Source organism: Aquarana catesbeiana, linkage group LG03 (assembly GCF_042186555.1).
Source record: "Aquarana catesbeiana isolate 2022-GZ linkage group LG03, ASM4218655v1, whole genome shotgun sequence".
NCBI classification, from domain to species: domain Eukaryota; kingdom Metazoa; phylum Chordata; class Amphibia; order Anura; family Ranidae; genus Aquarana; species Aquarana catesbeiana.
In genome coordinates, this window is record NC_133326.1 from 192,974,219 (window position 1) to 192,999,682 (window position 25,464).

The 25,464-nt window shown below is 43.3% G+C and overlaps 1 protein-coding gene across 2 annotated transcripts in view; it reads right to left on the reverse strand.

Moving 5' to 3' along the window:
- The window catches only part of LOC141131890 (integumentary mucin B.1-like), a 118,643-nt gene that overhangs the window by 67,190 nt on the left and 25,989 nt on the right, over nt 1-25,464 (reverse strand). For both annotated transcript variants that reach the window (XM_073619680.1, XM_073619679.1), the window contains exon 5: nt 1,512-1,532. In XM_073619680.1, coding sequence (XP_073475781.1) covers nt 1,512-1,532 — 21 coding nt within the window. The remainder of the gene's footprint in view (nt 1-1,511; nt 1,533-25,464) is intronic.

The window sequence follows — 25,464 nt, forward strand, 5'->3', positions numbered from 1 at the left end:
TTTTTTGGATGGACCTCCGCTTTAAATGTATACAGTATATATACACTATATTGTCAAAAGTATTGGGACACCAGCCTTTACACGTGCACAAACTTTAATGGCATCCCAGTCTTAGTCCGTAGGGTTCAATATTGGGTTGGTCCACCCTTTGCAGCTATAACAGCTTCAACTCCTCTGGGAAGGCTGTCCACAAGGTTTAGGAGTGTGTCTATAGGAATGTTTTACCATTCTTCCAGAAACGCATTTGTGAGGTTAGGCACTGATGTTGGACAAGAAGGCCTGGCTCGCAGTTTCCACTCTAATTCATCCCAAAGGTGTTCTATCAGGTTGAGGTCAGGACTCTGTGCAGGCCAGTCAAGTTCCTCCACCCTAAACTTGCTCATCCATCTCTTTATAGACCTTTCTTTTTACACTGGTCCAAATCATTTGGTGGAGGGGGGATTATGATGCAGGGTTGTTTTTTAGGGGTTGGGCTTGGCCCCTCAGTTTCAGTGAAGGGAACTCTTAAGGCATCAGCAAACCAAGAAATTTTGGACAATTTCACACTCCCAACTTTGTGGGAACAGTTTGGGGATGGCCCCTTCCTGTTCCAACATGACTGGGCCAACTCTATATTAAATCCTACACTGGGGTGCCATTAAAGTTCAAGTGCGTGTAAAGGCAGGCATCCCGAAACTTTTGACAATATCGTGTGTGTGTAAACTCTTTTGCAGCTTTCTCTGGGTTTTGGTATTCCTTCATGGAGCTCTGTAGTTTGGAGATTCCTAGTGTCTTGAGCGGCAGGGAATCTCCAACCTGTGTGCAGGTTTTGTGGAGGACCAGCAGGGTGTGTGCTCAGGTGAGCACAGCCCATATAATGAAGGTATAGGAATACCTCAGGGCTCCCAATTGGAGACTGCTCCACCCAAGGGAGACAGGAGGTCTCCAGGAGTCAGAGAAGATGCAGGTGGCAGCCAGAGCCTGTTTGTCTGCAAGAGATAGTAAATGGCCTGAGGACTGAGGCCAGAGTAGCTGTATGTTTCAGTGTGAAGCTGCCCACACTAGTGGAGCTGAATGCAGTAGTGAGAAGCCACCCGCACTGAAGAACCTGTATTCTGTGTGACCAGCATAAAGAGCAGAGGTACTGCTAAAGAGAGCCAGGTGGGCTAGCATTTTCTGTTTATGTATTTTTACTGGGGAAGAACCCTTGTGTTAGAGACATTTTATGTTGGTGTTTTGCTGTTTCCAATAAACATGGGCTGCCTGGCCCATAAAATATAGTTCCTGACTGATGTGAATCGCTTGAAAATGCATCTACCACTAGTGCTAATGGTCCCTCATGTTACACCTTCTAAAAACAAATTAATTCCCTTCAATGCACTATTTACAAATATCTTCGTATAACATCCCCAGCTCATTAGGGGAGTTTTGTGGACAAAGATAAAAAAAGATTTTTTAATCTACACTCTCCAACAACAAACACTACAAAGGGCTGAGACATTAGTAACTGTCAGTGAAAGTGAAATTATTACCTGGTGTGCTCCATGTGCTTACTAAATAAACGAGACAAAACATGGGAGTTAAAACATGTCAAATATTGCAGAAATCCAATGTTTAGCAGACCTCATAATAGAAAATAAAATACAAATGAAGCTAATAAAGAACCGTCAGTGTAAATATAACTCTTACCAGGTGGGCCAAGTGAGGGTCCTACATTCAAAAATAAAGGGATGGCAATGAAAAGAGTTAAACAATTGCGAGGGGGCGTGGCTTAGCGCTCAGCAGGAATGGCTAGAAGAGTTCCTCACACCCGCGGCTCTTAATCCCCATCCAGCCCGCTCGTTTTGGATGTGGGCAAAAAGGACAAGTACACTACAGGTCCCAGCCAGCAGCGCTCACTTTCAGTGCCCGGAATTCACAGTATAACGGAGTGCTTCGGCTCACAAACCCCACAAACGAGAGGCCACACTAGACCAAAGATGGGATGCTGCAACACGAGGCAAACCCCAGTGAAGACTCCCTGTCAGCTGCGGAGGATCTGGTAAGGGATACAGACTGCACAGAACACCCAGTACAGCTATCAGAGATGACACAGATAGCAGCTGACATCAAAAAATACCTTCTCTTCAGCTATAACTAAACTGAAAGCTGACCTGCTCCCCCCTAATGAGCGGATGGCTAGCACAGAGAAAACAGAAGCTAAAAGGGACAGGGCTATAGAGCACCTGGGATCTGTAGTATATGCCCATCCTAATCACTTTATTCAAGTAAACAGACATATGGAGGACCTTGACAACAGGGGGAGGAGACAAAATATTAGAGTCAGAGGGATCCCTGAAACCATAGAATCTGCCCAGATAAAACCAGCACTACAAGCTGTTTTTAATGAACTCCTGGAACACCCCAAAGATACGGATATAGAATTTATCAGGGCTCACAGGGCACTGAATCCGCGCCCTGCAGACACAGCCCCTCCGAGAGACATTGTATTCTGCTTACAAAGCTTCTCACTTAAGGAGAAAATCCTAAACGAATCCAGAAAAAATGATCACATCTTCTTTAATGATCAGCCTATATCCCTATTCCAGGACCTTTCTCATATTACCCTCAAAAACAGTCCAGCACTGTGTCCTCTGCTGGAGGTCCTGAGAGAGAAGGGTATTCCATATAGATGGAAATTTCCTTTTGCCCTCAATGCCACATATCAAGGCAGACAATATTATCTGCGCTTATCAGAGGACATCGCATTATTCTGTGAGCAATTGCACTTACCTCCCTGGTGGTATCATCATCACATGGCTCAACACCACCTCACTCCCCTCAGGCTTCATCGACAAAGCCACCTTCTTCCAAGAAATCTAAATTTAACAAACGCACAGGCCCAAATCACGGCAAGTTCCCGTATTCGGCCAAAGGATTCAGGTTCCAGGAAGAGACCTGAACAGCGTAACTATGCTTGAAAGTCCACTCCTGCAATACTGCGGAGGCTATCTACGGATGCAGATATGCTCCTTTTGTTTCAACCGTTCATTGAGAAAATTACTTGTTTTTTTTTTTTTTGGATTCAGTTCTTTTTACGGTTAGATACTGTTGATCTCATGACGATCAGATGAACACATCTCATCTTTTCTCTTTCTTTTGTTTTGCACTTATACTCGGAAACTGACATTCTATAATGGATGCCGTTTATGCATTGTAAATACCAGCAGTTGTTCCTAATGGGATGTTCTATCCACTGATGACACCTAGTGACACTTATGGGTAATGCATTCAAAGCTGTTCAATCAAACACAGGAGTTTTTTCTATTACAGCAAATAACTATGCTGCTTGACTGTTTGAAGAATAGTGTCACAAGAGATTGTTTGATATTTAGTCAGGAGGAGATGCTTACTCATAAGCATAGCATGAGGAGCAATATCATATGGAGACATTTCAGGAATTCTCCCAATTTGCAGTTTTTCAATCAGAGTCCTTGGGAAAGGATCAGAGGGGGATTTCAAGTTTGGAATCCAGATGTTCACGGGGTGTAGGACAATGCTCTCACTAACCCATATTGTCGACATTATCTTGTTTCTTTTCACAGGGTGGTGCTGTTGTCATCCTAAGGACTGAACTGCTTAGGTAAATCAATAATAGTGAACGCAAGGAAAGCAGGTATGTGTTAGCTGTGAACATTACAGACAATGTGTATTACTATATAACGCTACCCAGGGCCTAGGTACAAGATTATATGGATTTTGAAATTATAATAAGCTTGGGCTGGCGGAAATCCTTGTTGTCATGTTTTTTCAAAATGTTTTTTGCTATTTTTCAGTTATTACATTTAAAGTGGGGATACTTGTCCATATTATTGTTATTGCTACATTTAGGGCTGGAAGGGGCACATTCGCTCCTTTAAGACACTTTTATATAATGGCCGCGGGAGGTGTTTGGAGAATTTTCGGTTATAGACACATATTCATACTATATAGATTGATATTTAATTCACACTCTTTACATTTACGCTGTAGCACCTCCCACAGCCTCTACCTGAGGATTACATTCGGCAAATTAGCTGAGTGAGTAATCCCCTATTTCTCTCTTTAGGTTGCTAACCAGAGACGTACACTACCACTCGTTTCTTCTTTTCCTACTCTTATTTCTCTTAATAGGAGTTCAAGCTTTCTACCTTCTTTTTCTCTCTCTCACACTATCTACCTGAGATAGCTGGGTCTACCTTCATTCACATACATGAGCATTGCTAGGGGCATTAGAGTTAGATTCAGATAAGCAACTATCAAATCTGTCATGGCCTACTCCAGGCTGGATAAAAGACCATTTCTAGTCCCTCATAATGTGAGAGGCCTAAATACACAGAAAAAACGTACCTCCATACTTAACCTCCCTGGCGGTATGATTATTTCTGATTTTAGGTGCTGAAAGCGGTACAATTATTTTGCACAGAAATTTGGCATTTTATATTGTAGGCCTGTAATTCTTAGGAATAGTTCACTTAAATCTGTCCAAACAAGAGTCTAGTAGACATCCCGGGTATGATAAAGTTTTTGAAAAACGAAATAAAAAATTATAATAATAACTATAAATAATTATAACAAATAATAATATAATAATAATAATAAAAATTATATAATGTAATCAAATCAAAAACACTGAAATTTGCTCAGTTGCAGAATTTTAGCTTTTGTTACTTTTAGTGTTTGATGACGGATCTCCTCACAAATCACTATCGCTCAATTCTGCAAGTGATTATAATTTATTATCGCTTTTTTCTAGCTGCTCTAAAACCACTTTTGATGTAAAGAGACAGTTTTGGTTGCTATGGACAATCTCCAGTTTCCTGGCAGAAAGAACAGTTTTATATATATATATAAAACTGCATGCAGGACACTGGGCAGACCACTAGGGACAAAGGGGATGTGTAGTTATTTGATACAGTACTGTAATCTGTAAGATTACAGTATGCTGTATCTATACTGTGTGTTTCACTTTTGAATTTACCGCCGAACTCCGTCCCCGTGCGTCGCAACGCTCGCAGGGAACGGAGCTCGGCACTGTGAATCGAGCGAGACACAGCGGCTCGCCGATCACAGCGGGGAGACATCGCAGGATCCAGGGGACAAGGTAAGTAAACTCTTCCTGGATCCTGCGATGCAAGCCCGAGTCTGGCTCGGGGATACCGCTTTTGGTATGTAAAATCCAACCCGAGCCAGACTCGGGAATACCGCCAGGGAGGTTAAAGGAATAAAGAAAATCACCCAAAGATAGTTTGCCTGCAAGAAACGCATTTTAAATCAGGGACAATCCAAATAATTGGAGACAAACATTATCCCCAGGTTTTTCACGCCACAAACCCTGACTCTAAGTCCAAGAAGGTTTCTATCATGTTACATAAGACTGCAGGGATAGATATTTCACAACATCATGCAGATGCACATGGGAGATTTCTGTTCCTCAAAGGCCACTGGGCAGGGATTCCCATAACACTGGCGAATGTGTATTTTCTGAATACCGCTCAAGTGTCGTTTTTCCAAACTATGATTGAGGAACTAAAGAGTTTTGCCCAAGGTTGTATTATTCTAGGCGGGGACCTTAATCTACCATTAAATCCATCTCAAGATACGTCAGATGGCACATCCAGTGTACCATATAAAAAAATTAAGAAAATAAAGTTGTTATTGTCTTCCCTCACATTAGTAGATACATGGCGCACAGCCAATCCTACAGGTAGAGATTTCTCATATTTCTCAACCTTACACAATAAACACATGCGCATAGATTATATTTTCTTATCACTAAGAGATCTTCTGTTATTATGATCAGCAAAGATTGGCATCAAATCCCTTTCAGATCATTCACCCATCTCTCTGTCTCTTCACTCCCCAACAAAAGGTACATAAAAAAGTACATGGAGATTGAACCCATCTTTACTCACAGACACACTAGCCCAATACGAAGGTGTCAGAGGCTATCAAAGCATATTTTAATGAAAACACTTCAGAGGAAATATCCCCATTAACCACATGGGCAGCTTATAAGTGTGCGATCAGGGGGGAATTAATTAGATTGGGGGCTAAAAAGAAATGGGAAGCAGAGAAAGAATTAAATGACCCAGTGACTAAGATAAACAATTTAGACGCCCAACATAAACAATCAATAGCCATGAATGTAGCTGTTGAGCTATTGGAGCTATGTAAACAGTTGCAATCTATATTAAACCTGAGAGCACAGAGAATTATTTTTCTTAAAAGAGGCTTTTTCTATGAACATGGTGATAAAACAGGGAAATTTCTAGCGAGAGCATTAAAAGAGACACAACTTTCTACAAGCAGCAATTAGAAACAACAACAATCAATTGATACATGAGACAGACAAGATAGCCCAAGTTTTTCACAATTATTACATAAAACTGTATAATCTACCACATCCACATAAGCCAGCTGAATTGATTGGAACATGTTCCCAATTAGTCAAGCAATTCCTAGTAGAAAGTGGTTTACCTGTCCTGGAAGAGCAGGATACACTACAGCTAGAACGACCAATTACGGAACATGAATTACTACAGGCAGTTAAATCACAGGGAAAAACCCCAGGCCCAGACAGTTTTACTGCACACTACTACAAAGCTTTTCCGTTGCTTTTGCTCCCAAACCTCCTGAAAGCCTTGAATTATCTTAAAGATACCAGAAACACCCCTGATGACTTCTTAAGGGCTCATGTCACGATATTGCCTAAACCTAATAAAGACCCATTATTACATTTATTGATTGGCCCAGAGCAAGTAGGCTTCATGCCTGGGAGAGAAGCTAGGGATAACGTGACAAAAGCCTTAAATCAAATTCACAGGGCGCACTCCGATGGTCTCGAAGGTATACTTCTCTCCACCGATGCGGAGAAAGCCTTCGACCGAGTGTCGTGGGATTATCTGCATGCCACCTGCGAACATATTGGTCTGAAATCTCACATGCTGTTGTGGATCTCGACCTTATATCATAATCCGATGGCAAGAATTAAGGTAAATGGCTCACTATCGGATACAGTGTCAATTAAAAATGGAACACAACAAGGGTTCCCTTTGTCAGCTTTACTGTTCATTCTTACCCTTGAACCGTTAATCCGGACAGTGAATAATTCACCATCAGTTCGGGGTTTTCAGGTGGGAGCAAAAACATATAAATCAGCGACATATGCAGATGATTTGTTGTTTTTTATCACTCAACCACGTATCTCACTACCTAACTTATTTAAAATCTTCACACATTACAATTATCTTTCAAAGTAAACTATAAGAAATCTGAAGCATTAAACCTAACATTATCAGGGAAAAATTTAGTTACCACACAGGACAATTGCACCTTTAAATGGGAAGACAAAGCCATTAAATATCTTGGCATATGGCTCACCCCAAAAACAGACTCAATATACACAACAAATTTTAAACCCCTCTTACAGAATATTAATAAGGATCTGGACAAATGGTCTATGAAATATTTTTCTTGGTTTGGGAGAGCTGTCATAATAAAAATGACACTTTTACCTAGAATCTTAGTCCAGTCCAGCTGCCAATGAGATTTTTCCAAGCATTGATCTCCATGACTCCAAACATCCGCGTATAAATCTTAAATTACTCACCAAAACATGTCGGAGGTATGGGTTTTCCAGATTTTAAAAATTACTATTTAGCCTCACATGTGAACTGTATAATTGATTGGCATTGTGATGTAGACAATAAGGAATGGGTGAGTCTGGAAGATGATACAGGGCCGATTCCGATTAAATATACACCTTGGATTGCATGGGCCGCATGCCCTACGCAACTTTAAAAATCATCCAACAATAGGTGCCACACTAAAAGCAGTGCAGATAATCAGTAAAAACACCAACCTGATCTCCTCACCGGGTCCATTTACCCCAATACATAACAATCCTGAGTTTCCTCCTGGCCTAACAGCACGAACAGAACAGACGGGGTGAAACAAAACCACTATTAGCAATTCATTGCTTTGACAAGCATAAAGTGAAAACATTACAAGAGCTTCAACAGGTTAACGGACAAGAAACATTATCTTACTGGGAATATCGCCAAATTCACAGCTTTGTCTCAAACCCCAATAAATGCACTCACTGTATTAGGCTCTTATCTTCACTAGAGGAGGTTTGTTTAACAGCTGAAAAAATGGAGAAAACTATTTCTCTGGCATACACTTGGTTACAAGCTCCAGGACTTACTGAAGCAAAAGAAACACAAAAGGTTTTGGGAAGATACGTTGAACACCACCTTTAGCGATGACCAATGGCTTCATGCTTATGTTTTCGCACACAAATGCTCGATTAGCACACAACATCAAGATACTTCTGTCAGGGCTGGGCTCAGCCCTTCCTTCTCTGAGATGGCCGCTCAGCTGTCGGCTAATTGCCATCTCCCATCTCTCTCCACAGTTACCCAGCTGTTGTTGATTCTGCTCATCAGTCCTGCCTACTTAAAGTCGTCCAGCTCACTTGATCTCTGACTTTGTGGCCTTCTTTAATAGGGTATTTGACGTTCCCGCATGCTCCGCTTCTGCTGCCAAGTGCCTAATGTCCATCAGAGTACGAGAACTGTTGCCGACTACGCCATTAAAGTCCGTACTCTGGCAGCAGAGGTTGCTTGGAACAATGAGGCCCTCGTGGCTGCTTTTTCTCATGGTCTCTCAGATTCCATCAAGGATGAGATAGCAGCCCGAGATATACCCACTGAGCAGGAGAGGTTGATCACGTTTGCCATCCTCATTGACTCCAGACTCAGACTCTCTTTTAAGAAGCGCTTGCGGAAACCTCCTGTACATTTGCCTCCGAGCTTTGCAGTCCCACCCATGCCTCCTTCACCTCCCATGTCTCCTGGTACTGAGTCGGTCAGTGAAGATGAACCCATGCACTTGAGCTTCACGCGTCTCTCTGCGGATGAGAGAGCCTTTAGGAGGAGAGAGAGATTGTGCCTTTATTGTGGCCAGGCATTTCACTTTTTGACCTGAACGCCCGAACCTTGAGGTTCTGTCATGGAAAGACCTTAGGTGGCGTTGTTTCATCCCCAGTTATCCAGAAGGATAATCCCCTGGTTTCGGTCACCCTTTCTTGGGCTGAGTTGTCCATCGAGATACAGGCTCTAATCAACTCTGGGGCTGCAGGCCTGTTCATTGATACTGCCTTTGTATCACAGCAGTTGATTCCGCTGCAGTTGCGTAACACTCCACTTGCCATTGAGGCTCTTGACGGGAGACCTCTACAGCCTGCCCATGTGACTCATGAGATGGTTCCCGTGTCCAAGGCCGTAGGGGCTCTTCACCATGAGATAATCCAATTCCAAGTTATTTCTTCACCTAGGTTTCCCCTGGTTATTGGTTATCCTTGGTTACAGAGCCACAACCCCTCTTTTGATTGGCTCCATGCTGAGGTTCTCTCCTGGTCACCACAATGCAGTCAGACATGCTTCCAGAAGGTAACCGAGGTCCTGTGCACCTATTCACTCTCCTCCCTGCCGGAGGAGTACCGTGATTTTAGCGTTGTCTTTGAAAAAATAATTAACAAGTTAATTAAACCGTGTTCTCTATAAAGTGCAATTGCAAAAAACAGTTAATCTCTTAACACAAAAAACTGATAATATCTGAAATCATAAATACATTCTCAACTAAAGTCCAAACATGAAACACCAACATAGGTGTTTCGTAGTGTGTGTTCAAAAAATATATATAGATCCAAATCAAAAAGTCAAAATTGTGAAATAGTGTTCAAAATTAGCAAACAAAATCTGGATAACTTCTAGATAAAATGTCTTTTGCGATGTCTTAGCGATGTCTTTGACAAAGGTCAAGCCAGTAGTTTGCCTCCACACCGGCCTTATGATTGTGCTATTGACCTTCAACCTGGTGCCATACCCCCTCGTGGCCGGGTTTACCCTTTGTCGGTCTTGGAGGATAAGGCCATCTAGAAGTATGTTGCAGACGCACTTTCTTGAGGTTTCATTCGCAAATCCTCGTCTCCTGCTGGTGCTGGTTTCTTCTTTGTGAAGAAGAAGAGCGGTGAACTGAGACCTTGTATTAATTTTAGGGGTCTCAATAGTTTCACAATTAACCACTTCAATACCAGGCACTTAGACACCTTCACGCCCAGGCCAATTTTAAGCTTTCAGCGCTGTCGCAATTTGAATGACAATTGCGCGGTCATGCTACACTGTACCCAAACAATTTTTTTTATCATTTTGTTCCCACAAATAGAGCTTTCTTTTGGTGGTATTTGATCACCTTTTGTGGTTTTTATTTTTTGCGCAACAAATAAAAAAAGACCGAAAATTTTGAAAAAAAACACGTTTTTCTTTGTTTCTGTTAAAACTTTTTGTAAATAAGTACGTTTCCTTCTTCAATGATGGGCACTGATATGGCTGCAATGACGGGCACTGATACAGCAGCACTGATGGGCACCGATGAGGTGGCACTGATGATGGGCACTGATAGGTGGCACTGATGGGCACTGATAGGTGGCACTGATATGCGTCACCGATGGGCACTCATAGGCGGCACTGATGGGCACTCATAGGTGGCATTGATGGGCACTGGTAGGTGGCATTGATGGTTACTTATGGGTGGCACTGATAATTGGCACAGGTGGGCATGGATGGGCACTGATAGATGGGCACTGATGGGCACAGATGGGCACTGACAGGTGGCACTGATGGACACTGATGGGTGGCACTGATGACACTGGTTGTTTGCAGTGATGCCCCTAAGGGTGGCATTGCTGGGCACTGATTGGCACAGATTGGGCACATGTGGATGGCCATGGGGTACATACCTGGCCATGCACATGTTGCTCCTTCCCTGGTGGTCCTAGTGGCGATCCCTGGTGGTCCAGTGTGGTGATCTGCGGGGGGGCTGCGCTGATAAACTATCAGCGCAGACCCCCCCCCGCCAGGAGAGCCGCCGATCAGCTCTCCTCTACTCGCGTCTGTCAGACGCGAGTGAGGAAGAGCCGATCAACGGCTCTTCCTATTGACAGCGTGATTGGACACGGCTGATCACGTGGTAACGAGCCTCCACCGGAGGCTCTTTACCAAGATCGGTGTAGCGGTGTGTCAGACTGACACACCGATCCAGCGATCGCCGCGATGCGCGCCCCCGGGGGCGCGCGGCAGCATGTTATCCTGCTGGACATCATATGACGCCCAGTCAGGATAACTGAACCACTTCCCAGACGTCAATCCACTATAGGGCGAGCGGGAAGTGGTTAAGAATGCCTACCCGATTCCGTTGATTACAGAGTTATTTGGCCGCCTCAAGGGAGCAAAGGTTTTCACAAAGCTTGGTCTGAGAGGGGCATACAATCTTGTGCGGATTAAGGAGGGCGACGAGTGGAAAACTGCGTTTAATACCAGAACAGGCCATTATGAGTATCTTGTAATGCCTTTTGGCATTTGTAATGCCCCGGCAGTTTTCCAGGAATTTACTAACGATGTCCTCCGAGATTTCTTGCAGGTATTTTTGGTGGTTTATCTCGATGATATCCTCATATTTTCCAAGTCCCTGGAGAGCCACCACACAGATGTCTGTCGCATGCTTCAGAAACTAAGAGAGAACAATCTCTATTGTAAACTGGAGAAGTGCAAGTTCCATCGTGAACAGGTTAAATTCCTGGGCTATGTCATTTCCACTTTCGGCAGTCCTACAGTGGCGCCGACCCATGGGTTTAAGTCCTCTGCAGTGTTTCCTGGGCTTTGCCAACTATTATCAGAAGTTTATTCGTAACTTCTCGTCTCTGGTCAAGCCCCTGACTGATATGACCAGAAAGGACGGTAACCCACAGAGTTGGTCTCTGGAGTCCATTAAGGCCTTTGAGAGTCTCAAGGCTGCCTTTGTTTCTGCTCCTGTGTTGGCACATCCTGATCCTATGTTGCCTTTTATCCTAGAAGTTGATGCTTCTGAGACTGGAGTTGGCTCCCTTCTGTCTCAACATCCTAACTCTGAGAGCGCTATGCATCCGTGTGGCTACTTTTCCAAGAAATTGTCACCTGCAGAGTGCAATTACGAGATTGGTGACAGAGAGCTGTTGGTGATCATTTTAGCCCTGAAAGAATGGAGACATCTCCTTGAAGTTACCACTGTGGCGGTTCTCATTCTTATTGACCATAAGAATCTCACATTCTTGTCTGAGGCTAAGCGCCTCTCTCCCAGAAGGGCGTGATGGGCTCTTTTCTTGTCGAGTTTTAATTACATTGTCTCATATCCGGTACTAAGAATGTAAGGGCTGACACCTTGTCACGACAATTTTCCTCCACTTCCAAGTAGGAGTCGGTTCCGGTTCCTGTGATTCCTCCAGATCGTATCCTGGCTGCGGTTCGCATCAGTCTTGCTTCTCCTTTGGGTGACAAAATTCTTGCTGCTAAGATCCATGCTCCTCCTGAGAAAACTTGTGACCGCTGCTTTGTCCCAGAGAGTCTCCGTACTGCCATGCTCCAGACTTACCATTCTCCCAAGGCAGCTGACCACCCTGGGAAGAATCAACTCGTTTGGGCCATTTCCCAACAATTCTGGTGGCCTAGGGGCTGATGTAACTGCCTTTTGTAGCTGCCTGTTCCGTGTGTGCTCAGTGTAATAGGGCGTACACACGGTCGGACTTTGTTCGGACATTCCGACAACAAAATCCTAGGATTTTTTCCGACGGATGTTGGCTCAAACTTGTTTTGTCTACACACGGTCGCACAAAGTTGACGGAAAATCTGATCGTTCTAAACGCGGTGACGTAAAACACGTACGTCGGGACTATAAACGGGGCAGTGGCCAATAGCTTTCATCTCTTTATTTATTCTGAGCATGCGTGGCACTTTGTCCATCGGATTTGTGTACACACGATTGGAATTTCCGACAACGGATTTTGTTGTCGGAAAATTTTATCTCCTGCTCTCCAACTTTGTGTGTCGGAAAATCCGATGGAAAATGTCTGATGGAGCCCACACACGGTCGGAATTTCCGACAACACGCTCCGATCGGACATTTTTCATCGGAAAATCCGACCGTGTGTATGGGCATAAGACTCCACAACACCTTCCAGTGGGCCTCCTACAACCCATACCCAATGGAGAGAGGCCCTGGACCCACCTGTCTATGGATTTCATTGTGGAGTTACCCAACTCCCAAGGCAACACTGTTATGCTTATGGTGGTTGACTAGTTCTCAAAGATATGTCATTGTATTCCACTTAAGCTGCCCACTTCTAAGGAACTGGCTTCCATTTTTGCTCAGGAGATCTTTTGCTTACATGGACTACCCAAGGTGATTGTCTTGGACAGGGGTAGTCAGTTTGTCTCCCAGTTCTGGCGAGTCTTTTGTGCACAGTTGGGAATTCAGCTTGCTTTCTCCTCTGCGTATCACCTGCAGTCTAATGGGGCCGCAGAACGAGACAATCAGTCCTATTTCTGACCATCATAACAACTGGTCAGACCTATTACCGTGGGCAGAGTTTGTTCACAACAGCGGCTTGTGTTCATAGTCACAATAGGAAGTCACCAAGCATCTAAGAATTATAAAAGACTCTTGTTTTGTTGGTCTTTGAAGGAGTTTGAATGTTACAACTCGGACTTGGTCGATTTATATCTCACATCTATTTTTTACATATATTGGGACTGGATTCCTTTTTGTTTTTTGTTTTTTTGGGTTTATTTTGAATAATTGTATATGTTTTTGAGTATCACTTTTTCTGGATATAGTTACTTGTATTTATCACTGCCATTATCACTTATGGTTAGTGTATTACACTTCCGTCACATGCTTTTTCTATAATATTAGTAGTGGTATTTATTACCACGGTAGCACATTTCACTACATAGGCGATTTAGGCTTGTCGCCTTTTTACTGCTAGCGATTTTAGCGATTTAGGCTTGTCGCTGATCACTGTTTAGTAGTGGTTACTATTTGTTATCACATTCATTAGTTGCACATTTTTATCGTTTCACTACATAGGCGATTTAGGCTTGTCGCCTTTTTACTGCATAGTGATTCTAGCGATTTAGGCTTGTCGCTGATCACCATTTTCATCGCATTTATTAGTTGCACATTTTTATCTTATCACCTAGTGGTATTTCACACCACATTAATAATATGGGTCTGTTGTTTGTTTATTTTATATAGGTAGCGCCATATTACTCTTAATTTTATTTTTATTAACAGTGCCTTGAATTCTGCTTCCCGATTGTCCCCGTTTATGGCAAATTATGGCTTCCAACCTTCCATGTTGCCTGACTCGTTTGTTTTGCAGAGTATTCCTGCATTAGAGGAGCATCTCTGTGGTCTTCGTTCCACTTGGGCACAAGTTCAGGAGGCTTTGTAACATGCTAATGATAGGTACCGTCTCCATGCTGACCGCAGGTGCCTGCCTGCACCTTCCTACCAGGTTGGGGACAGAGTCTGGCTGTCGTCTCACAACCTCTGACTTCGTGTTCCTTCTTTGAAGTTTGCACCTCATTTTATTGGGCCTTTCCTTATCCTTGGCAGGATTAACCCAGTGGCCTACGCCTTGGACATTCCTCCTAGTATGCGCATCTAAAATGTGTTTCATGTCTCCTTTATTGAAACCTTTGGTCTGCAATCGCTTTACCACCTCGGTGCCACATCCTCACCCTATATAGGCTGAGAACCATAAGGAGTATGAAGTACAATCCATTGTTGACTCCCGTAGGTTCCGTGGGCGCATACAGTACCTGGTGCATTGGAAGGGGTACGGTCCGGAGGAACGCTCTTGGGTCTCATCCTCGGATGTACATGCCCCTGTCCTCCTCCATGATTTTCATAGATGTTTTCCCCTCAAGCCCAGTGGTCCTATGAGGGGGAGGGGCCATTGAGGAGGCGGTACTGTCAGGGCTGGGCTCAGCCCTTCCTTCTCTGAGCTGGCTGCTCAGCTGTCGGCTAATTGCCAGTTCCCATCTCTCTCCACAGTTACCCAGCTGTTGTTGATTCTGCTTGTCAGTCCTGCCTACTTAAAGTCATCCAGCTCACTTGATCCCTGCCTTTGCCTTTGTCAACATCACAGAGACTTTCTCCTGCGTTCCTGTTGAAGACTTGCTCAGGCTGACGTTCCTTCTGGCTCCTGATCCTGCTTGCTGTACTACTACGTTTATCTCTGGCTCTCTGACATTTGCTTGGCTGACTACCCGATCCGATTCCTGAACTCTGGCTTGTTTTGACTACGCTTACTCTGTTTACCTTATTATTATTATTATTATTATTATTATTATTATTATTATTAAACAAGTGTGATTTAACTTTACTTCTGTCTCGGTCTGATTCATGGTTCCTGATAACTTCCTACAAACTTTCGACAATCTGGTACAATATTGCATCTAAGCTGCATAAATGGTTCCCCATGGTATCAGACCTATGCTGGAGATGCAATGGGGCAAAAGGTTCGACATACCATATATGGTGGGAATGTTATTTGATACGTCCATTTTGGCAAAAGGTTTGTGACTTTATTAAACATATCACTGAGAATTCAATTTTCGCTAACAGCTGCTTGCTGCCTATTAAATATTTCAAAAGGTACAATGAAAAGATACAAACGATCCTTAACAAGATTTCTTCTTACAGCTGCAAAAGCCCTGATTCCCAGATACTGGAAGACCACAAAAACACCCTCTATCAAAGAGTGGTTGCTTAACATGCACAACATATACGGCATGGAGGAATTGAGAGCCATAGCACACGGAAATATAGAGAAATTTAACACTCTATGGAGAGTATGGGTAGTCTATAAATATTCTGAAGATTATAAGACCCTTACAAATAAATACCTGAACAATAAGTGAAAGCCTAGCAATCTCATGGTATTCCTGAAACGCATCTTTCTTTGCTATTCCTTTTCTACGTTTCATTTCTATTTCTACATTTCCTCTACCAAACCTACATGGTTACTTTAATCGTACTTAAGACAGGCTTAACAGTGTCTAGTTGCAGCATACTTTTTTTGTTCTTTTATGTTCTCTTTATGAGCAAAATACAGAACAAAGGAAATCAAACATGATTGAGTGACCCAACCGGGTTATTGTTTTACACATATATATGTATAATGAACAAACGTAAGTGTTGGATGGTTGACTTGAAACATGTTCAATTACTATGTTTGTAATGTGTTTGGCATTATATTGTTGTAATACGACCACTGTTTTTTAATAAAACTTTATTGTGAAAAAAAACAAAAAAAAACAATTGCAGCAAAATAAAGCTTTTTATTGACTGACTTCTGCTAGTTAAAGGATAAGTTAAAGGATAAGTTCAACTTTATTTAATAAAAATAAATGCAGAATTTCATTTTTGCAGGTAAAAATTTTTTATTTTTTTGAGCAGCCGAAAAAGCATTGCTTTCGCGATCGGTAGATGATGGGGGCAGTGTCAGGATCCTGCAGACTGTCTGTGTAGTTGTCTACCCATACCTCTGGTATGGGCAGGCAGTTACTGAATTACAGGAAGATCAATGAACTACCAGAGTGTTCATCAGCACCCTAGTAGTTTATTGAGAACAACAAGCTGTTAGCCGCAATGAATGAGGGTACTTGTAGTGAATGAATGAATCAGTCGTGTGGGTGGAGCCCTACATGGTCATGCTCTTTTTGAATTGTAACAGCAGGTGCGGGGAGGGGGAGGAGGCAGATGCCAAACATATTACATGTTACTCCCTAAATATGGTTGTAACATGATCACAAAGGTAAACTTGTACTTTAAATCATTTTTTTCCCCACAATATCTTACTTTTCCCATGTTGTCTATCCCTTTCCTCTTTTTTATGTTTTTAACACTATGGTGATTTATAATGGATTTTCTGGTAGAAATGTCAAATGTGGCACAAGTAATTTTAAAGGGAGTTGTAAGGAGCACACATGTGAAAGAATTACTTGTAAAGGAGCCATAAGAGCTGTGAATTGTAGCATTTCATATAATGAGGTTATTTACTAAAACTGGTGTACACAGAATCTGGTTCAGCTATGCATAGTAACCAATCAGGTTCCAGGTTTTAGGCTGGGTTCACACTGGTATGACATACCCTCCGACTTTGGGAGCACACGTCACATGAATTGTGTAAATCAATGATTCACTATGAGAGTTGTCTTAGCTGGTCCGACACAAGTTGGTCCGACTTTGAAAAGGGTTCCTGCACTACTTTGGTTCTACTTCAGCCAATTGAATATCATTAAAGTTGGAAAAAAGTTGGATCCTTGTCCTAACCATCGGACTTGTGACATCTGACATGGTGATTACAGCAGCAGTAAAAAGAATTTATGTGACACTGGGTTTGCCTTGATTGGTCAAAGGGCATGTCAGACTATCTCAAAGTCAGGGCAAAATCTTATCCTGGTCATACAAATCGGATGGAAGTCAAATGGAAGTAGGACCAATGTAGGACTGATGTTGCAGGGCAAAATAGGATGACAGTCGTACAATAGTCGTGTCATACCAGCATGAACCCAGCCTTACTGCCAAACCCTAATTGAACAAGCTGAAGTTAGATGGTTACCAGATTTTTTGCACCAGTTTTAGTAAATCCCCCCTAATGTTTCTATAGTCTATGACTGAAGCATCAACGGTTATCTCTTGTTGTGTCACAAAACAGTAAGTGAAGTTAAATCTCCTCAAACCAACACAGACAGCAAAAAAAAAAACCTCTATCCAATCCCAAAAAGTTCCTTAGATATATTATAACTGAATAGACAGTATCTAGAATATTAAAAGACTAAATTAATTACGCCATAGTTGAACAATTATAAACCAGGAACATTTGCAGCTTATAGCATTCACATTTAGCATCAATTCTGTTGTTAATCCCTAAAGGACGGAATATGTAAATTATATTTTATTGGCGAATGTATGAAATTCCTACACATGGTTTATTCACTTCTTAAATTGGACCCTTACTATGTAGCATAATTAGATACCTGGATTTCTTATTTTACAAATGGCAAATAAAGGATGTCTACATACTTACAGAAATGTACCTTTCCTGGCTATCTCCATGGCATCACACTAACAGGTCAACTCCCAACTCCTCTCATTCATTAGGTCCACATATGAACAAATTGAACAGCCCTTTCAGAGACAGAATTTCATAACCAGACAATCCTCAATTATAAGGGTGGGAATTGTGTGATGCAATGAAGATAGTCAGGAAAAGAAAATTACAGTAAATATTTGGACATTCATTGTTTGTTTTCCCAACATCTGTTATCTGGTATTGCACTAATGAGAATTAACCAGACAAACAGGGGATGGATGCTTATGTAACTTTAATCTGAGAAGCTGGCTCTGAGAACATTTTGGCCAAACTTCAACAGTGATCAACAAGGTAGTGAGAAAGGAAAGTATGCATAGAGGACCACAAAGCTACCCTACAGTTGGTCCCAGCTGATACTCATTAAGAAGCTGCTTAAGAAGTTGAAATACTGTGTGGAGTGAGAGATCACCTCCTCTAGCACCAGCAGAAATGTAGCTCTGTAGGTCTGGGTAATCACATTAATGATGCATGAAATGAGAATTCTGGAAGATGCTTTCTGCTCTTTATTCTTCCCCCATGGGATGATTTATAAAGGCCCGTACACAGTTTGATTTTCAGATGTCAATTGTGTTACGACGACCGATCGTTCACAAATCTTACTGTTAGTACGATGCTTTCGACAGCCGATTTAAATTTTTCGTCAGACAAAAGCTAGATGTGCAGACTATAAAATTTTTGTCGGATGTGAACTCAACGTCTGATTTTCGTTTCATTAGTATGGTTTTCTTACAAAAAAAATCATAAGAGCAAGACTACGCATGCTCAGAAACGAAATATTACATACAAAACTATTCAACACTTTACGTCACTTAGTTACATAGTTACATAGTAGGTGAGGTTGAAAAAAGACACACGTCCATCAAGTCCAACCTATGTGTGTGATTATGTGTCAGTATTACATTACATATCCCTGTATGTTGCGGTCATTCAGGTGATTATCTAATAGTTTCTTGAAGCTATCAATGCTCCCTGCTGAGACCACTGCCTGTGGAAGGGAATTCCACATCCTTGCCGCTCTTACAGTAAAGAACCCTCTACGTAGTTAAACCTCTTTTCTTCTAATTGTAATGAGTGGCCACGAGTCTTATTAAACTCTCTTCTGCAAAAAAGTTTTATCCCTATTGTGGGGTCACCAGTACAGTATTTGTAAATTGAAATCATATCCCCTCTCAAGCGTCTCTTCTCCAGAGAGAATAAGTTCAGCGCTCGCAACCTTTCCTCATAACTAAGATCCTCCAGACCCTTTATTAGCTTTGTTGCCCTTCTTTGTACTCGCTCCATTTCCAGTACATCCTTCCTGAGGACTGGTGCCCAGAACTGGACAGCATACTCCAGGTGCGGCCGGACCAGAGTCTTGTAGAGCGGGAGAATTATCATTTTATCTCTGGAGTTGATCCCCCTTCTAACGTTGTATTCTGTCAAACGAAAATCCTTGTATTGTTAGTAACCTCTTCACTTTCGACATGAGACTAGCATGCCACAAAAATCTGATGTTCTGTCATCCGAAAATCAAAGCGCGTGTACAAGGATTTAGTGTACCGAATACCTATTTGAAGCTGTGGCTTCCAAAGAGCCCTTGAGGATTCTAGCAATGTCAAGCGGATAAGGCTCTATTCCCTGAAACAGCTAGAGAACAGGTAGAACCAATTCACAATTCACTTGGAGGGTGAAGGCTTTTGGAACAAATAATACCAGTGGCTTCTAAATAGGCTTTGAGGGTTCTAGCAATTTCCAGTGGATGGGGATCCATACTATTGGTACTAGAACCACCGGGTATTGGTGGAATAGCATGTAAGGTTTATAAAGGGCATGCGAATTAAAATACTCTGGAGGCTGAGGGTATTACAATTAGAAAAACACTTTTTAAAAGGTACTGTAACAGCCAAAGACTGCAAGTCTAGAAGAGCTCAAAGGGTGCTCCCATGAGACAGCCCAGCACCACAGGTAAATGCCACTTGGGGAGTTCTTCTGGGGGGTCTGATGCAGAGTGCTGCTTTTAGTAACTGAACCAATAAAGGGTTGTAATTCCGTTTTACTTTGGTGAGTGCATCTAGAACAGATACCTGCACTTTGAGAGAACTCAAACTGAGGCCCCTGTTTAGTACAGCATGTAGAAATGCCAGTACAGTCTGTTGCTTGGGCTCCGCAGAGTCAAAGCTACACCCAGGGAAAAACTGAATGAAATGGTTCCATGTGGTAGTTGTGATTTTTACCTGGTTTTCTTTCTTTTAGCATAGTCTCTACTACTTTCTCTTTACTGCCTTACCATGCTAGCTTCGCCCTTTACATAGCCAAGCCACTAGCCTCAACCTGACAAGAAAAGGATGAACAATGACGCCTCAAAAGAGAAGGTCTGGAATCCTTGGCAATTGGATTGGCTGCTTGATGGTGAGTTGCAAAAGTGGGAAACATGGGCATCTTGACCAAAATGGCAAGATCAGACCCATTATGGAATATATCTCCTGAGGAACTCGGTTGTTAGCATAGTCAGAGTAAAAGCATATACCATGCAAACATACCTTTCTTTGTGGAATGGAATCTTTGTGGCAATGAACCTGTCTTTCAGTGAATGGTGAAATTGCCATTCATTGCCCCGGGTGACTGTCCTGCTCACCCATGGCTCTGAGAACACCTCCACCCAGAACTGGGACAAGCTGGCCCCCAAAGAACAAGACTGAGCATATGTGTTCTAAAGATGACTGCTGCTTTTCCTGTTCACAAAAGGGGAAGATTTTATTGACTTGGAAATAAGGAATATTGAAAATAAGGACTACATGTTCACCTGAACTCTTTCCCGAAATGGGAATTCTAAGCGTCTCTACAGCGTTCTAGAGGAGGGCAGTAGGATGGAAACCTTCTCACCTAAAGGGGTATGGTTTGTGGAATAAGACCTGATTTTCCACCTGTGGGTTTGAGCAAGCTTTTCAGTGAAGAACAACTGACCTCCAAAAGGACTGAGTATAACAGGAGAAGAGGCCCAAAGGATATTGGTTGCCACCTCACCTAAAAAATCTGAGGAAAGTTTCAGCATTTCTATTGCAGCCATTATGTCTTCCTTGTCATTATCTGAGTGAAGAGACCTTTTCAAGATCAAAAACAATACTGCAGTCTATGGTATCCTGGAGTGATACCGTCACCTCCAATGGGAAGATGGCATGCTTAGCAAGGTGCATCAAAGTGCACCTTGAATAGAGGTGAATACACTAGTGGAGCTGTACGGAGGTGCTTGACCTCATCTTCAATAAAAATAGGATAACATTTTGCCAGGATATTCTGCATGGAAATCTTTCTGTCAACCTTCCCTGACTCATCCCATACCAGTTTCTTTCTTTCTTTCTTTCTTTCTTTCTTTCTTTCTTTCTTAGAGACTGCCTTTAGGTGTTTATGCTGCTTTTGGGCACACTGTGGTGACTCCTCCCATTGGAAAGCTTTCTCCGCAAAGTCAATACCCCCTCGGGGAGATCTTCTGCCTCCTCTGATGAGGAACCCTCTGCAGACTCAGGATCCTGCTCCAGGAATGCCTGAGTAAAAGAGGCTGATGGCTGTGTTGTGGTGGTGGGGGAGGAGGTGTTGAGGTTAAAATAAATTTCTGCAAAGCGTTGCCTACAATCTGCTTGATGAAAGTAACTGTCAGGGCTGACAGGCTAGCCTTGCATGGGGGGACACTGTAAAAATGCTAAAGGCTGTCAACTGTGCTCCACCGCTGGGCACAGTGTCAGCGAGCTTTAAATAGAGTGCTGGGCAATCACATGACAGGCCCTCTAGCTCAACTGCTCAACCTAGGAACTATAATCAGGCTGCACATGTGCAATACCTGCTTTCCTGAGCTTCAAATTATTTCCTACATGCTCTAGCTGCCTGCACCATAGATGAGCCAAAAGAAACAAATGCTATACAGCCACCTAAAAGGGTCACAATTCTCTCACCATTCATTTAGCAGGGCATCTCACCTGCATCATCAAAAAGGGTAACTCCATAACTACTATAATTAGATGTCATCCTTTGGGACATCCAAGACTCCTGCAGTCAACTTTAGCTTTACTACAGCAAGGTGAGGAGAGACAAAAAAAAAGCAAAGTAAATCTCTCCAAACCAACACAGATAAAAAAACATCTGGGTTTTAGCCATTTATTATACTATCCAACCCTAGATACAATGCCTTAGATATACTTTAACCTAGACCCCTTTCACACTGAGGCATTTTGCAGGCGCTATAGCGTTAAAAAACAGCGCCTGCAAAGCACCCTGAAATAACGGCTCCATTCACTCCAGTGTGAAAGCCTGAGGGCTTTCACACTGGAGCGGTGCACTGGCAGGGCATCAGAAAAAGTCCTGCCAGCAGCTTCTTTGGAGCGAATAGTGCCGCAAAAGCGCCTCTAAAAATAGCGGTGTTTTATCACCGACACCTGGGGCAGTTCAGTATGAAAGGGCTCTAAATGAAGTGCAAAAACACAGTATCTAGAACAGGGGTCTGCAAACTTTCTAAATAAAGGGCCAATTTATTGTCCTTCAAACTTTAGAGGGGTCAAACTGTGGCCAGTGGGAGTGAAAACTTTCCTGGCATCAGTGGGAGTAAATATCACTACATTTGATATTGGGAAGGAATAGTGCTCTAAGTGCTCTGTCATTGGTATCTTTGGAAGGAATAGTACCCCATCATTGGTGTCAGTGGGAGGAATAATGTCCCATCATTGAGACCACTGCTCTAGAACATTACAGAACAACATGAATTACACCATAGCCTAAACATTATAAAACAGGAAAGCTTTAGCAATCTAAAGCTTGAGTATGAGCCAGTTGCTCCCACCCCCTCCACAGCCCGGGCTCTTTTGAGTGCTGGAGGGACAGAGCAGGGAGCCAGTGACTGACAGTCACTAGCTCTCTGCCCACTGAAGACTGAGAACTGAGCTATCAATGGTCTTTGATCGCTTGGTTCTTGGTGTAGAGGCAGCGGGGGACAGATGCAGCTTTGCATTCACTTAGGTTAGTATGTGTGTTTTGTTTTTTCAAAACCTGCACTTCTCTTTTAACTACTTCCCGTGGTAGGTCACTGGATTGGAAGGGTGATATCCCAGTCATCTCTGCAGCAATGACCAAGATATCATTTTTTTTTCAGCCGGCGATTCCCTTCCCTAGCTGCAGTAGTAAAAAACCACTGCTGTCGTTACTGGGCTTTCCTGGGTGATCGAGGCACCTCATAAGGATTCAACCAGTGGTATTCAGTTCCCACTGTGTGATGTGAGAACTCGAAAGGGAAGAGGACATCGTGATTAATGGTATATTTATCAGTGTGGATTTAATAATATTTTTTGCAAATAATGCACAAACAACACTGTCTTAGTATATATAAAAAAAAAATATGTTTTTAAGAAAATTTCATCTAAACAACTCAGTTATCCAAATTTAGAGATTCTAACAGTGATATAAATAATTCCATGCCAAAACCATGTTCACCAATATCACTCTGCTTGAAAAATTAACTTATACTCCTGCACTCATGGTACCCCTTTAATACACACAGTATATTCAACTTGGACTAACTGCTGTGCTTCTGGTAATGAAATGGTTTCAATTGCCAATGTCCATAACACTTGTAAATGGCATACTTAATATATTGTATTCCATACACAAAACAATTGTAGCTTAATTGATCACACCTCCTATCCTTTAAGCCGGGTACTACAGTTTTTTTTGCGAGAAACCTAGCGAGTTGCATAAAAAAACCTGACAGCTCCGATCGGAGCTGCTGTACTAATCATGCAAGGTTAGTCCAGCAATCTCCCCCACTGAGCTGTTGTGTTCTGACAGGGGGATGCCTGACCCCCCCGCCAGAACACTTTGATTAGCGCTCTCTGCCATTGGCTGAGAGCACTGATTAGAAGTTGGTCACCTGCTGGTTTTCCAGCACGCACGTGCGACAGAAGCCCACCGAATGGCCAGCTTCTGTCAGACAGACCGACATACACATGGGCCGAATGTCGGCTGTTTTTTTTTGTGAACCGGCTGTTGTCTCCCAACATTCGGCCTGTGCGTACAGAGGCTTAACAATGCACTGTTCACATGTTTCTTTGTCGGAATATAATCAGTGATTATTTTGTGTATCTGACAAATCAGAGTACACAGTGCTGTGTGCAAAATAAGAAAGGTGATCACTAAGCCATATGTGGTATTATTATTGCTTGCAAAGATAGTGGTTACTTTGTGTATATTTGCATAAACATCTGAGTGAACAGTGTTGTGTAAAGGATAGGAGGGGTGATCACTAGGGATGATGTTAGAGAGGTTACCTGGTTGGGCGTCGGTGCGCGCCGGTGCGCGTTGGTGCGCGCGTTCCTATGTGTGCTGGGGCGTGTGCTTCTGTGGACACTGGTGTGGCTAATCCGGCTGGCCATGGCATGTGCGGTGGTGCCCGGGCACGAGCGCGTGCGCTTTAGCGTGCGTGCGCCTATGAGCGCTGGAATGTGTGCGCCTGGTGGTGCTGGTGTGCGCGCTGGTGTCCGGGGGCGTGCTCTGGGCGTGTGCAGGTGCGCGGGCGCTTGTGCGCATCGGCGCGCACACGTGCGCGACGTTTGGCACCAATCGGCCTATTTAGGCTTGCTGAAATCTCTGCTCAGTGCTGCCTGATCAACAGCTCCTGTACCAAAGTTCCCGTTACCTACCCTGTGTTCCTGAGTTCTGATCTGTTAACAACCCGGCTTGCCTATTGGACTTTCCTAAATGCTGCCTGCATCTGACCCCGGCTTGTTTGACCCCGCTCTTCTTGTACCTCTGTTGCCTGCCTGTTGCCGACCTCTGCCTGTGTGTGACCAGTCTAACAGCTCCTGCTCAGCATCTGTTGCCTGTGCTCCTGATTACTACCTGCTGTTGCAGGACCACCTCTCTTCCGGCATCCGGACTCCTGCACCAGGCTCTCATATCACTCCGCACTTGTGGGCTCCCTGTCTGCTCTACCAGGGGCCCCGAGTTGGATACGTAAGGGAGCCTACCCTCTGCCCAAGCTGACTCACTGGTCTCGTAAGTAAGAGACCTGACAGATGAGCTCGATGTTCGAGTTGAACGTAAGCTTGACTTGAATATTATGGGGCGTTCACGGGAAATTTGAGCGCCGCTCCTCTTGTAACTCTGCTGCCTGCCTGTTGCTGTCCTCTGCCTGTGTGTGACCAGTCTAACAGCTCCTGCTCAGCATCTGTTGCCTGTGCTCCTGATTACTACCTGCTGTTGGAGGACCACCTCTCTTCCGGCATCTGGACTCCTGCACCAGGCTCTCATACCACTCCGCACTTGTGGGCTCCCTGTCTGCTCTACTAGGGGCCCCGAGTCGGATACGTAAGGGAGCCTACCCTCTGCCCAAGCTGACTCACCGGTCTGGTAAGTGAGAGACTTGACAGATGAGCTTGATGTTCGAGTCGAACGTAAGCTCGACT